The 14,179-nt window shown below is 53.5% G+C and overlaps 1 protein-coding gene across 6 annotated transcripts in view; it reads left to right on the forward strand.

The window, feature by feature from the left end:
* The window catches only part of CEP164 (centrosomal protein 164), a 69,225-nt gene extending 56,303 nt beyond the window's left edge, over nt 1-12,922 (forward strand). For 4 of the 6 annotated variants that reach the window (XM_054693126.1, XM_037505347.2, XM_054693129.1 and 1 more), the window contains 18 exons: nt 1,336-1,467; nt 1,548-1,764; nt 2,694-2,771; nt 3,001-3,132; nt 3,535-3,657; nt 4,604-4,747; nt 5,173-5,256; nt 5,373-5,438; nt 5,699-5,874; nt 6,162-6,288; nt 6,574-6,641; nt 7,015-7,225; nt 7,945-8,052; nt 8,570-8,681; nt 9,081-9,407; nt 10,017-10,083; nt 10,785-10,901; nt 11,070-12,921. In XM_054693126.1, the coding sequence (XP_054549101.1) occupies nt 1,336-1,467; nt 1,548-1,764; nt 2,694-2,771; nt 3,001-3,132; nt 3,535-3,657; nt 4,604-4,747; nt 5,173-5,256; nt 5,373-5,438; nt 5,699-5,874; nt 6,162-6,288; nt 6,574-6,641; nt 7,015-7,225; nt 7,945-8,052; nt 8,570-8,681; nt 9,081-9,407; nt 10,017-10,083; nt 10,785-10,901; nt 11,070-11,157 (2,377 nt within the window). In that variant the 3' untranslated portion in view covers nt 11,158-12,921. Of the gene's footprint in view, nt 1-1,335; nt 1,468-1,547; nt 1,765-2,693; nt 2,772-3,000; nt 3,133-3,534; nt 3,658-4,603; nt 4,748-5,172; nt 5,257-5,372; nt 5,439-5,698; nt 5,875-6,161; nt 6,289-6,573; nt 6,642-7,014; nt 7,226-7,944; nt 8,053-8,569; nt 8,682-9,080; nt 9,408-10,016; nt 10,084-10,784; nt 10,902-11,069 lie in introns of all 6 variants that reach the window. The other 2 variants (XM_037505352.2, XM_054693127.1) reach the window with 2 other exon arrangements.
* Nucleotides 12,923-14,179: the final 1,257 nt, after the last annotated feature.

Below are 14,179 nucleotides of genomic sequence, written 5' to 3' on the forward strand. Positions count from 1 at the left end.
TTTCTGGGAAACTTCCACTTGGTAGAAATTTCTGGAAGCCAGAGCTGAACTGATCTTTTAGCATGTATTTTTTGAATGAGAAGGCAGGCAAGAGGAGAGGCAGGCTGACTCTTAGTTCCTTTAGTTGTATAATGAAAGGATTGAGTGTAGTGAGATGAAGAGAGAGCTATAAAATGAAGGACATGTCCTTTTCTAAAGTCCCTTCCAGCTTTTGGCATTTGGTGGTACTAGGTGTAAAATTCAGCCATAGGACAAAGAGAAAGGGTTTATGGGGAATCTAGAAGGAAGGATTTGTGCTGATCTCATTTTCTGTCATAATGGAAGAGAGTAGTGGTGCTGATAACTTGAAATAGAAAATGATCCTAAGTCTTTTTTGGATTTGGAATTCACTAGAGGAGCTTTTCCAAGAAATTGTCATCTGAATCATGTTTTCTGAGGCTTGAGTTTCTCGAGTACACAGCCCTGGGTCATGTGGGGCTTTGCGAGAAGACTGTGGTTTGCACAAGTAGGAGATGTCCCTTTGGTATGAAATGGTTGCCACTGTAGGTGTGTAAATAAGACGTCCTTACCAATAATCACACTTGCTTAGAGTTGGGGGCAGGGTGATGCATGTTCATTCAGCAAGCATTTGTTAAGCCTCTATTTCATGTTAGTTACTGTCTCCAGCACCTAAGATATAACATATTTTAAGACAAGATTCTTTCTCTGGAGAGGATTAATGATGCATTATGAGGGATGGTGGCGGGGGATAAGAATCCCTATATAGTGTGATGGGAACAGAAAGACTGATGAACTTGGAGTTGGGAAGACCTCTCTGAGGGGAGGAAGCTGGGTGAAGATTGGGTGTGGGTTTTGGCTGGTAGAAAGGGGAGTTCTCGGTAGGGGTCCCAGCATGAACAAGTTGGCAAATTCAGGAAGAGTGTGGTGGGACTTAGAGTTGGCTCACTCGATGTGGCTAGAACAGAATCTGTTGGGCGAAAAGTGGAAGGATTTTAGCAAGTCAGGTGAGGGTCAAACCATCTATCCTTGAGTGAATGCCATATCCAGGCAAACCTGTTGGCAGAAGGCAGCCTTTGGAAGAAATGCTGTTCTGGGATCAGGCAGCCTGTAATTTGCTTCCTGTGGTAAAGGGCAGTTGGTGTTCACGGTGCCCTCTTTACCCAGGGAAGTATTACAGGGAGGCAGCAGGCCCCAGAGGCTGAGGCTAGACTTGTCTTTAAATATCGGAAGCTTCTCAGGCAGGCTACGGGCTATTGGAGGCTGAGAGCCAGGGATTATGGATAGAAGATGGAGGATCTTGTGGTCCCTCTAATAAGACTCACCACAACAACCTAGTTCCCTGAAGGAGCAGCTGCAAAAAGGCGCTGAGACAGAGGAGACACGGATGAGAGAGAAAGAAAGCCAGAGGATCTCCTGGCTCCGGGCCCAGGTCCAGTCCAGCACAGAAGCTGGTGAAGGCCCAGTCAGGTGAGTGCCCACTTTGAGCTGCCCAGGCCTGCACAAGTGCCCAGAGTGCATAGGCCTGAGTGCCCTTTCTGTCTGCCCAGGGCCGAGCAAGAGGCTTCTCTGCAGAGACTGAGAAAAGAGCTGGAATTTCTACAGAAGGCTGAGGGGGTCAGCTTGGAACAGACAAACTGGCAAATGCTAGAGCATCTCAGGGAAGATGTGGAGGCCTCGGAGAAGAACGAGCAGACTGCCCTGAGTGCTGACAAGGAGAAGGCTTTGCAGCAGCTGAGAGAGCAGCTGGACGGGGAGAGGAAGGAAGTGAGCCCGTGGAGTGGGTCCTCCCTCTCTGCTCTGTGCCTGGGCTTCCAGGGCAGGGGCTGAGTGTGAAGGAAGAGGGAGGGCCAGCCTTGGGCCTGCAGGATGGGGAGCCAGGAAGACAGAGGGTGTCCGCACGGGTGGGCATGGGGGATGGTGGGCCTGTTAGTCTGTTTGGACCTGATTGTCTCAGGTGCCAGCCTGTCTCCCTGATACGGATCTAGGGGTCCTTCCAGGGCTGGGTCAGGACAGCAGCAGCTGGGTACTGTCAGTGGCAGTGAAGGCTTATGGGAAAATGGCCTGTGGATTTGGGGAGATTTCATGACTGGAAAACTGAAAGGCAGACCAGGGGTCCTGATACCAGGGCGCCCTGTCCCTGTGGGGCAGCCGTGATTACCTTTCTCCTGTCTGAGAATGAGGTTAGCACACTTGGAGCAATTCCTTCTCCTTTTGTCTTTGTTCCTTGTCCTGCCAATCCCATGGTCTTTCTCCCAGTAAGAGGCTGCAGTAAGTAGCCATCAGGCTATGAGAAACTGCTTTCTTTTGATGAAGGGTGGAGCTTCAGCTCTTGGGCAAGGAGAAGCTGTAGCGAGGTCGGGGAGTGCTTCTCTGAACTCAGGAAGCGCGTGTTAGAGCCCCAGCTCTCCTGCTTGGGCCCTATGCACAGGCATGCATGTCGCCTGTGTACCTCTGATTTGGCTGGGGGAGGGGGGCATGGCAGCAGTGCCCCTCCGCTCTGGCCTCCCTGTTTCTCTTCATTTGTCACTTGCAGACTTTAGGGGCTGAGTTTGGAGAGACGAAGTTGTGCTTGTGGTTTCCCTTGTGGCTCCAGGGGATGGGAGATGGTCTCCCTGGCTCTTCCTTCCCCCAGGCTAGGTGCCCGCCAGCCTTCCCTGCCCTGCACCCCTCACAGGTTCTCTGGTGCCCTCTAGGCAGTGGCAGCGCTGAAGAGAGAGCACCAAGCTGAGCTGGAGCGGCTCTCTTCCTCCTTGGAAGCCAAGCACAGAGAGGTGAGCTGCAACTGCCCTGGCCTTTGAGGCAGGGCCTGGGTATCCTGAGCATAAGCTTGAGCTTCAGGACCCATTCACTGCTGTCTGCAGGCAGAAGAGCTTGACCTCCTCCCTGCTGCTGGGGAGGGAGTCTTCCTTTCCCACAGGCCCGTGGGGTTGGGAAGTGACTCTCCTGTGACCACTGCAGTGCTCTCTTAGGGTCACGCTTGTGTGTGTTGGGCCTCCTCAGGTGGTCTCTGGCCTCCAGAAGAAGATAGAGGACGTGCAACAGAAAGAGGAGGCCAAGCTGCAGGTGAACCTTGGATGGGCGGAGCAGAGAGCTCATCAGAAAGTTCACCAAATGATGGAGTACGAGCGAGAGGTGAGTCTGGGCTGCCCCTTGGGTGTCCTGTGTCTATAATGTCTGCTGTGACTCAGCTGGGCCACCTTGCCCCACGGGTCCTCCACTTTGCTTTAGATGGCTCAGCTGGGGCTAGAGCTTCGGGTTCCATTTATTATGCCTCACCTCCCTCTAGGCCAGGTCTTTCTCCATCCTCATGCTCTGTAGGTACGTGGGAGGGGGTGTTGGGATATGTCATGTATGCGGATGTGTGTGGTGTGTTGTGTATGTCCTGGCCCGTGTGTGGATGCTGTGTGCATGGGGGTGGTGGTGGGAGGTGTGTGCATGTAGCATGAGTGTGATCAGCTCCGCCTCCTCCCCACCCATCCCCGTGCCCGTCCGCCCTGGATCCTACATGCTGCATCCCTGTCAACCGCCTTGCAGCTCAGTGGCCTCCTGAGAGAGAAGCGCCAGGAGGTAGAAAGGGAGCACGAGAGGAAGATGGACAGGATGAAGGCGGAGCACCAGCAGGTGGTGACTGACACCAGGGAGCAGTATGAAGCCGAGGTGACTTGCCCCGTCATCTTATACTCACTCGTTAGCTCGCTGGAGGGCAGGGGGAGGGGACAGACTGATCAGGGGTTCAGTTATCTCTGGCCCCCTGCAATGTGAAGTCAGTCTTTGCCTTTGCACTAAGGGGTCGGCTGAGGAGAGGCTTCGTCACTCCAGCAGGCAGGCCACACCTTCCTGTCATGGTCATTACGGCTCACACAGAGCTCGTGCGGTGTGCCAGGCCCTGCCCTGAGCCTTGGTATACATTCACTCACTTCCTCACAGCACGCTGCAGGGTGCAGCTCCACTTTCAAAATGAGGACACAGTCTCGGAGAGTACAGGCTGCTCCCTAGCTCACCCGGTTAATAAGCAGAGGACCAGGATTCAAGTGCGGGCTGACTCCAAAGCCTTTAATTCTAACCCCACCAACACCTGCCACTAGGGGTAATGGGAGTTCCCGGACACCAAGAAACAGAGTGGCAAGAGCAAACAATATCAAGACCCTACATGCCCACCCCCAGCCTTTTGCAGTAGCCTCAGTGACCCATGGTGGCTTCACTTGCCTGGATTGGGGGTGTACAGTGGGGTGCTGGCTGACTTGAACCTACAACCGCTGGCACCCACATCTCAGACTATACCATCTTTCTTTGATGAAGTGTAGTTGACTTCCTACCCAAACCAATTCTGGCCATGCTGAAGAATAGTGAGAATTAATAATGACTTCTCCCTCGAGGAAGGAAAGCTGCATATGATGGGGCGGCAGAAGAGGGCAGGCTCCATGGGGGGAGCTCCTCATGGCATCAGACCAGTGTCTGTTTCAGTGACAGAGAGGGGGTGCAGGCTATGGGGGCAACAGACCGTGCTATCCCTTTATGTCCACTAGTCTTAGCTTATTGACCCAAGCTGCAGGGGTGGAGTTGTTGTAGCTTCCTGCCAGTGTACCCCTTTTCCCCCTCCCAGGAGAGGAAGCAGCGAGCTGAACTCCTGGGGCATCTGACTGGAGAGCTGGAGCGCCTACGCAGGGCCCATGAGAGGGAACTGGAGACCCTGAGGCAGGATCAGGACAGACAGCTGGAAGACTTGCGGCGGCGGCACCGGGAGCAGGTGGGGGCTGTGGGACGTCACTTGGGGCTCCCCACCCTGATACCTCCACGCAGGATAGTGCAGTGCTGGGAGCAGGACCTGTGGCAGCATCCAGATGGAGCCTGATAGCCTTTGAAGTGGGGGACTCACGGGCCTTCTCCAAGCTGGGGCATCTTTGCTCCTGTGTGTTTTGGAACAAGAAACATCCCCAGATTAGAAGGGTCAGCCCCTCTAGGGTGCTGGGGTTGGTGCCTTTGTCTATCCTTGCTTCCACTGGAAATAAGCAAGATCTGATGGCCAGGGATGCTGCAGGAGCAGGTGGGGGGAGGCCTGAACCCAGCTCTGAGTTCTGGCATGGTAGGGTGGACCAGAGCCTCCTTCCTGCTTTCTCAGGTAATGGCCTTCCTACACTTGTATCTTTTTTCTCCACCTACACTTCTGGGCAGGAAAGGAAATTCCAAGATTTAGAAATGGACCTTGAAACCAGAACCAAAGATGTCAAGGCCAAATTATGTCAGCTGGACATCCAGGTGAGGGAGCCAGGATCTCCGGATGCCTTTGAGCTGTAGCCCCTCCAGGAGAGGGCATGCCTTCCCACCTCTCAGACTTGGAGCTGGCTGAAGGGCACTTCTTCCTTCCCCCGCAGGAGGAGACTGCCTGGAAGCAGCAGCAGCTCCTCCGCGCGCAGAGGCGGGCTGTGCTGGAGAGTGAGGTCTGTCTGCTACTCCTCCTGTCTTTCCCTATCCCCTTTCCTTCCTTTCAGCGCCACCTTTGTCCACATGATCGCTCTAGGGTTTTGGGGTCCCAAACCTCGTTGGCCGTTATTCTACAAAACGCCCCTCTGTGGACCTCACCCGGGAGCCGGAGGGCTGGGGTGGGGCCCATGCATCTCATGACCAAAGCCCCTTTCCTCCTCTATCCCACATGTCACCAAGGGATTCTGTCTTTTCTTCCACGCCCCCTCCCCCCCAGGAAGCCACCACCACCCAGCAGCATCTGGAGGAAGCAAAGAAGGAGCACAATCACCTGCTCGAGTCAAACCGGCAGCTCCGAAAAATTCTTGAAGAGCTTCAGGCCCGCAAGTTTGAGTTGGAAACCCAGGTGGATCTGCTGGAGACCCAGAGTCAGAGGCTGCAAAAGCACATCAGGTTGTGTGGGCACCTGTGCTTCATACCCCATGCCTCTTGCCTACCCTTTGCCCGCTGCTGTGCATGGGCCTATCATGGCTGTGACTGTTGCATGTTGTAGCGGGGGTTGAGGCCGGGGGTCCCTAGTTTGACCCTTCATACCCCAGCCCTGTCTCAGGGACATTGATGGGAGTGAAGGGGCAGAGATGGTCCTGCTCTCCCCCTAAGGTTGGGGCTGGAAGCTCACCCCAGGAGTCCCACAGAAACCTTGTCTGCTTCATGTGGCTCTGCCTCCTTACTCATCTTAGCAACCTGGAGGCTGCAGCTAAGAGGAATCAGGACACCTTGAAGGAGCTGGCAGTCGAGGAGAGTAATGCAGCCTCACATTTTGAGCCAGGTCTCCGCATTGAGGACCTGAGGAAATCCCTTGGGACGGTGAGTATCTCTATGCCTTGAAAGGGATAGGGCAGCAGGGCTGGTCACCTGGAGAGCTCCTGCTGAGAAGGAGTGAGGCCTGCCTCTGCCCTATGCAGGACCATCGCCTCCTGGTCTTAGGCCCAGTGTCCATCTCCATCAGTTAAGTGATACCTATGAGTGATCAGTGCCCAGCAACTGGCAGAGCCACTTGTCTGTACGCCACTGGGAGGGCTTCAGAGCCCCTTGAGCCTGCAGTTACCTGCTTTTGTTGCATTCAGTGGGTCTTTTCTACCATGTCCTTAGAACCAGACGAAAGAGGTATCCTGCCCTCTTTCCCAGAGCAAGGAGGAGTTCAACTTGTCCATGGACGGGTGAGTTCCAACAGCCTGTCATCTTTTGGTTCAGTATACTATGCAGGGGTTAGTGTGCCTGCAGCACAGAGCTGGGGTGAGCTGAAGTGACAGTGTTACTAGTGGGGCTTGGTTCAGGGACAGGCCTCCTGGGGGACAGAGGAATCTTCCCTGGCAATCCAGGACTGCCCACTGTGACTGTCAGCCAGAGGTAGGCAGAAGCCAGCACACTGTGTTGCTGATGGAATGTCTGGCCATCTGTCCCCATCAGGTGTGAAATCTGTGAGTGAGGGTGGGAGGGCCCAGTGCCAGCCTGCTCTCAGGACTGGCATCTGCTGCGGGAGTGGTTGAGTGGCCCAGAACAGGGGTTCTCAGTGTTTTTGTCTTCCTTCAGTGCTCCTACCCTCGCTTGTCCTCCCAGTGTTCGAGACTTCTCTGCTGATGGGATGGTGCTCCGTAATGCCAAGGATTTCCTGATGCGGCAGACCCCCTCCATACGGAGGCGGCAGACAGCTCTGAAGGTTGCCCAGCAGCAGTGGCGCCATGAGGGGGACAGCAATGCAGCAGGTGCCAAGGCCCTGGAAGACATGTGCAAGGACCTGGAGGTCAGGAGCTGGAGACAGCCTTCCGAGCGAGGGGCTGGGGATGCCATGGCAAAACTCACCTTTGGTTGGTCATTCTGGAGGCTCCATGAGAATAGTGGTCCCATGGGTTCCGGGGTCACTGGATAAGTCTTCTGTGATGACCTGACAGGTGATGTGGCTTATACAGCTCTGTGAAGATGAAAGCACCTTATGTTGACATTGGCAATGCACCGTGCACAATGCTTCTGCCTGTCATATACAGGATAGTAGCCAGTGAGGTTTTTAAGACTTTACTTTTCTAAACTCTATAGTTCCACATTTCAGCAATCTTTGAGCATACGCAGCATAAGACTGAGTTATGTCTGATACCCCAGTTTACAATGACAGTACAGACCCACGGTGCGGTTACCTGGGATCATGGATCTTTGTGCCATTTGAAGGTCCTGGTCCCTTGAATTCTGACAGTGCTCAGGGCGGGTGTAGATGGAGGACAGGCTTCCAGGGGCCTGTCCTGCTGCTTCCCTCATAGCGATGGTGGCGGTGATGAGAGTGACTATTTGAGGGTGGTAAAGGTGCTAACCTTGTAACAATTCAATTTTCATGACCCGATGGAGAGTGGTGCTTCTCTTGTTTTAGATGAGAACCCAGACTGAGAGTTGATTTTTTTCAGGACAACCCAGTGTCAGAGCCGGACTCCGGCATCCTGTGGTTAGTCACCCCTTTCTTCTCCCTGGCTGCAGGAGGCCAGGCACCTGCATGAGATGAAGTCAGCCATGCAGAAAGGCCAGGACCTGCTGAAGAAGAAAGAGGAGAAAATCAGTCAGCTGGAGTCCTCTCTCCAGGAAGAGGTACAGCTCTGCGGCCTCCCTGTTCTCCTGGGATTGGGTTGTGTTCTTGGGTCCTGCGCTGGGGAGCTGGGCCTCTAGGGTCCAGGGTTGGCAGAGGGCTCCTGGACTGGTAAGAGAGGCAGAAGCTTTAAGTTTGTGGACACATCTGTGGGTTTGCAGATCTGTGCTGCACTGTCCTGAGCTCGCTGAAGGTTCGGAGAGTGGGGCCAGCCCCTGCCTGGCCCCTCTGGAGAGGGGTGTCACGAACGTCAGAGTAGGCTTCCCCATGAACTCCTGAGATGTGGGTGTGGCTAGATCTTCAGGGAGAGTTTAGTGGGGGAAAAGGGCACCTGTCTGGTCTGGGTGGCCCTACAGCCCGAATTCTCCTAGTTGCCCCCTCCTCCACTCCAAGGCAGCCTGCATGATGTGCCTCTCCCAGGTGCTTATGGAACTTTGGACCCCAAAGAACCTACCCATTGTGTCCAGGACAGAAAGCACAGAGTGAGTGCTAGAAATAACTGCTGCTTCTATTTCTCAGGCTTCAGATGAGGACACGCTGAGAGGAACCCCCACCAAGAAGGTGACCTTTGACCTCAGCAACCTGGATGACTCAGATAGTGAAAGTTCTGAGTCCTTCCCGCTGCCTCAGGGTGAGTCGGGGAGACCCACAGTATCCCTGGAGAGAGGGGGAGGAACTTGGGGGAGCTATTCTGGGAGCCAGTACTCTAGAAGTGCTTGGGAAGGAGTGAACCCAGCTGGTTTGCCCCCAGACAAGGCTGTCAGGATGGGGGAGAGCTGTCTGAGCGTGCAGAGCACTTTGCGGTGAAAGAGGTGTCCCCCTTAACCGTGCCACTCTCCGGGAGGCTGCTCTGCCCTGCACAGGGCCCTCCCCTCACCCTGGAAAACCTCTCTCAGCCAGCTCCTGTCTGTACACCAAGCCCCACTGTCTCCTGTGCCCCCATAAGACCCATGGGTTGTCTGGAGGAATGGGGTGTGACAGTGCCAGCTGGGCCTGGGGACCATCCCACCCTCTGCCTCTTCCCTTTCAGTCACATCAACCCCGAGTTTCTCCTGCCCCAACAACATCCACTACTTGAGTAGCTCCTTGCAGCGGATCAGCAGCCAGCTCAACGGTGTCCTCAGCATGCTGGGCAGCATCACCCCTCAGCCGCCGCTCTTCAGCACCACACCTGTGCAGGTCCCTCACCAGTCCTCCAGGAGCACGCCCATTCCCACCTACACACCCCCATCCCCTGCTGCATCCATGTCCACCCAGTGGGCCTGGGACCCAGGGCTGGGCCCCAGGCTCCCTTCCTCTGCCGTGGCTCAAACAGTGGATGACTACCTGGCGGAGAAGTGGCACAAGTACTTTCCAAGTAAGCCTCCCTCTGGGCTAAACCTTCCCACCTTCCTCCTTGCCCCCCAACTTAGCATGGTCCGTGGATTGTTTCCCTGGGAAGAGCTTGCAGCTCTGTGGGTCCTGATGGTTACCCTGGAACTTGGGCTGATGGGGTCTATAGTGGGTTTTAGGGCTCAGCAGAACCTAAAATGTCGATGTCATCATTATGATAGTGCCATTATATACTACGGGCCAGGCATTTTATATTCAGTTTTAGCACTAATAACCTTCTTGGTAGTATTTATCCCCCCTGTTAGCTGAGGAAAATGAGACTTGGGCATTAAGTGATGAGTTCCATGTTACTCCAGGATTTTGCATCTAAGAGCATGGGCAAATGACTTCCCCTGTCTCCTAACCCAGCTAAGGAATATGAAGAGGTACTTGAGGGAAAAAGTTGTATTCTCCCTAGTCCAAGCCAAATTGAAAATTCTATCTAAAATCTGTATCCTCCAGCCACTGAAATGTGCCCTGTTCATTTTAGGAGGTACTGCCTTTTCAGATTCTGGGGAAGAGGTGGTCTGCCTGGGCCAGGTCTGGGTCAGCTGAAAAGCTGCCATTTCGAAACCATTTTCTCCCACTTTCCCAGCTGGAGTGCCATTCCTCAGCAGCGGCCTTTCGCCCCTGGAGAACAAGCTGGGTTATGTGTCTGCCAGGTAAGCCCCCCTGTGGCTTTCAACTGGGACCTCTGAAGGTTGTGGAACTCCCAGGCAGGAGACCCAAATACATGGGGTGGATACCCCTCAACCAGAGAAAAGTCCAAAGTGCCAAAGTCCTGGGGTGAAGGGGCTTACCTGGCCAGGCTCCAGATGGAAGCTGCTCTCTGGGACTCTGCACACTCTCCCGGAGTGTGGCCTTGCTCTTTGTCTACTTCATAAAACTCCCTTTCTCCCTAGGCCTGCTGAGCAACATCTGGAGTGCGAGGGGTGCCCTGGGGGAGAGACAGATGGGCAGTTATTTAAACCTGTTATTAATTTCTCATTCATCTTAGTCCTTGCCAGATGTATCCCCTGCAACAACCCCCCAGGATAGGTACTCCCCCCACAACCTGGCCCATTTGGGAGCTGATGCTGGGCAGGTATTTGAGTTGACAGAGGAGAGAGCTTTTGCTGATGAAACAGGCTGGGAATTGGGAGCCTTAATGTCAGGAGCTTTCACCCAGAAGTGGGCAGAGGGCATTCACCACCTTCCCTTTTGGGAGCTGATATCATTCCATAGGGGTGGCTTCTGCCCATAGAGGAAGCTTTGAATTGCTAAAGAGACCCTGAAAGACCCGCAGAGGAAGAAGGAGGTGGCAGGTGTGATGGCTCCACCGCATGTGCCTCTTCCTCACCTCGAGCTGTCCTCCTCTTCCCAGTGAACAGCTCCACCTCTTGCAGCGCCCTCAAGTTCCTGAGATAGGCAGCACTGACTTCCAGAGCATGATGGAGGCAAATCGGAAGTGGCTAGAGCAGTACAAGAACGGCCCCAAGTCGTATCCTTTCAGCCAAGTCCCAAACCCCAGCCCTTTCCTGCTGTAGCTACCGGCGTGGCTGGACTTGTGTTTGTACCTTGGGGGACGGAGAGAGACCCCATTTGGCTCTTCCCATGGTTTCTCTCCGGGGCCAGAAGCCATCAGCGTTTTCCTTCACCTCGTGCCCAGACATCTCTCCTCGGTGCCCATGGCCACTTCTGGCCTGCTGCAGCTGGGCCTGGATCAGCACAACAGGCTGAAGGTGTATCGCTATTGAGGCGCTGCGCTGGGCGTACCTGGACCAAGTGCCTGAAGAGCTGATAAAGCACTCCCCTGTGCCCTCTGCCCTGCTCAGAACTTGGAGGAACCTTGGTGGGGGCGGGTGGAAGGATGGTACAACGCAGTGCCCACATGATGGACCTGTGACCCTCTGCGAGCCCCTGCCTGGATGCCCAACACTGGTGCGGGGCCTGTAGAACAAAGGGTGCAATCAGGAGTTGCCTTCAAAAGCCAAGGGACTGTTGGGACCCACGGGGCACTGCTTGGGGCTCCCACAAAGATTCTGTGTCTGGTCCTTAAAGCCCCCTAGCCTGTCTGTACCCTGGGGCCAGGCTCTGCTCTCCAATACCTCAGCCTCCCGGGGATCAGATCTTTTTTCCTTATTTTTATGTGCCCTTCTCGGGCACTCCCGTCTCCGTTCAGCTCTCTCAGGATTGGGCTCAGCTGCCTGGAGGTTGCTGGGCCACCTGTCTACCTGCTTCTGGCCAGGCTGTCCTCAGGAGCCCTTCCTTCCTGCGGTTCCTCCCCAGAGCCACCCCGGCTAGATTCTCAGGTCTCAAGCATACAATTTTCCCAGAAGTCAACAACCACAGGAAAAGAGTGGGATGGCTCTGGCCCCAGAGAGAAACCATGGCTGTACTCCTGGGCCTGTGCCAGCATTGTTGGCTGTGAGGGATCTTGTGCCACAGCCCCCTGCAGCGCCCCTTCCCCTTGGCAGGCTCCTCAGGGCATCACAGCGGATGTTCTGACATCTGTCTCATTGTTGAATAAAATGCTTCCATTTTTCTGGAAAGCTGGCGGTTGCCCTTGCCTCCCTAAACTCTCCTCCTCCATTTCTTTGTTACAGAATAAGAAATGAAGACCCAGTTAGCTCTTTCACACCTGCCCAACCCAAAACTTTTTATGCATTAGCCTGCCACCATGTAGAAAGTCCATTTTGTTATCTGGCTGGTTCTATGTGCTTTGGGATTAGCTTGTGTGTTCCCACCAACTCTGGTGACAAGCCTGTGTTTTCTTCATCAGTTAAACCTCTACGGGTCCATTTTCTACAAGGTGGCTGTGTGAATGTGTGTCCTCTTTGAAGACCTTTACCGCCTCCCTCTTAAGAATAGAGCAAGCCTTACCTGGCAGGGAGCGCCCGTGATCACACAGCTGATTTTCCCAGGGTGAGGCTTATCCATTATACCCGATGTGCTGGCTCTAGTGATTTCCCCCAAAGGCGGGAAACAGACTACATATTTTGTGGTAGTGGGGAACTGTCTTCATTTGCACTTGAAAATGGGAAAAACAGAGGAAGAAAAAAATTATTTATGGGACACCTAGGTGTCTAGTCATTACAGGAAATCTAGCTCCATTTCTATGGATGACAAAACCAAGACTTAGAGACCATGAAGTGCCTGGAGAAAGGAGCTGAGCCTCCTGCAAGGGCAAAGCCCTCACATCCCCTCTCTGTATCTCCAGAGCTTCCTGTCCCCCTCTGACAGCTCTAGGAAGTGCTGACTTTGTCTCTCCCTTTGCCCCCTCCCAACTCTGCTGCCTACCAGCTGTCTCCCCTCTCCCGCCTGCAGACAAATGAAAGCTAAGCCCCAGAAGTCCTAAGCTGGCAAAGTTTGGTGGATATTTTTTTTCTGCTCCAGTGGTGTGAGCAGCCTACAAACAGTTCTGGATTTGTAGCAACAAGATTGCTCAAGAAACAACTGAGATGGCCTGTTTCATGGATTTGCATAAAAAAAAAATGGAGACAAAATGTACACACTAACACAGACTTCTGTGATCCAGCGGCCTTGGTGCTTGGCGGCAGGGAGGGAGCCAGCTAACATTTGTCAAATACCTTCAGTGTGCAAGGTGACTGTGTCCTCATATAATCCTTTTAACCTGTGAAGTTGGTATTTTACGGATCAGGGAATTTAGGCTCAGAGGTTATATGACTACAGCTCAAGGTCACCTTGGACTTCAGCCTGGATTCACGTGTCTCTGAATGTTAAGTTCTGTGGGCTCCACTCCCCCCGCCCCCCACTCCCATCAGCATCTGCAGTCACCCTGGCTCACAGAACAGTCCTGGCCACGTTGGTCTGAAGATTGGGTCCCAAGGAGGGAGTGGCTTCTAGCTAGGTGAGCAAAACCCCTCTGGCCAACATTTATAAAGGGACTTTTTCAGATGACTCCAAAACTGTCCCATCCCTCCCCTCATGGGCTTCTGAATCTAGCTGGCAAGTCTAGCATCACAGACCTATGGAGCTGAAAGGAGCCTCACAGGTGGGGATTCAGCCCACTCATATTTGACAGTGGAGGAAATGCTTAGCGCTTGCACGCATTGCCCACGGTTCCTGCCCATGAGTGGTAGAGGTAGGACCAGAACCGATGGAGTCCTGACTGCCAGAGACTGATTTTGATGACACTGTATATTCACATCGTCAGTGCTCAAATGGTGCCATTCCCCTGTGTGGGATTAGCTCTTTTGTGAGATGTTCCTTGACTGTTGTCTAAACATGACTAGAAATAGATAGACGTCCACCCCAAGGGGCAGTGGGAAGTAACCCTAGCCTTAGGGTTAACTGGCTTCCTTATGCCTTGGTGACCTGAACAAGACCTTTCTTGGCCTGTGTCTTCCCTGGTCAAAAGCTTGAGGCTAGAACCCACACTCCAGGAAGGAGGCACAACAGCCCAAAGTTAGAAGGATGGAAATAATAAAGAACAGAAATAAATGACAATGCCAAACAGAAGAGATTAAGTAAACTAAGAGTTGGTTTTTGAAAAGGTAAACAAAATTGACAAACCTTTTGTCTAAACTTACACAGTCTAGACAAAGTAAAGGAGACATCACAATTGCAAGCTCATAATACAAAGAATCACCCCACCCACTGCGTGGCATAAATCACCCTCTCCTTTGAAAACTATAAAAAAAATGGAATGTTTCCAAAGGAAAATCCAGATGCTTCGTACCAGCTATACAGCCCCAAGGTTTCTTCAGGGAATTCAAGAACTAGGGCTGGTGGCCGCTGAGGGAAAACAGGAGGAGG

The sequence above is a fragment of the Talpa occidentalis genome, unplaced genomic scaffold, assembly GCF_014898055.3.
Source record: "Talpa occidentalis isolate TD23 unplaced genomic scaffold, MPIMG_talOcc4v2.1 talOcc4.12, whole genome shotgun sequence".
NCBI lineage: Eukaryota > Metazoa > Chordata > Mammalia > Eulipotyphla > Talpidae > Talpa > Talpa occidentalis.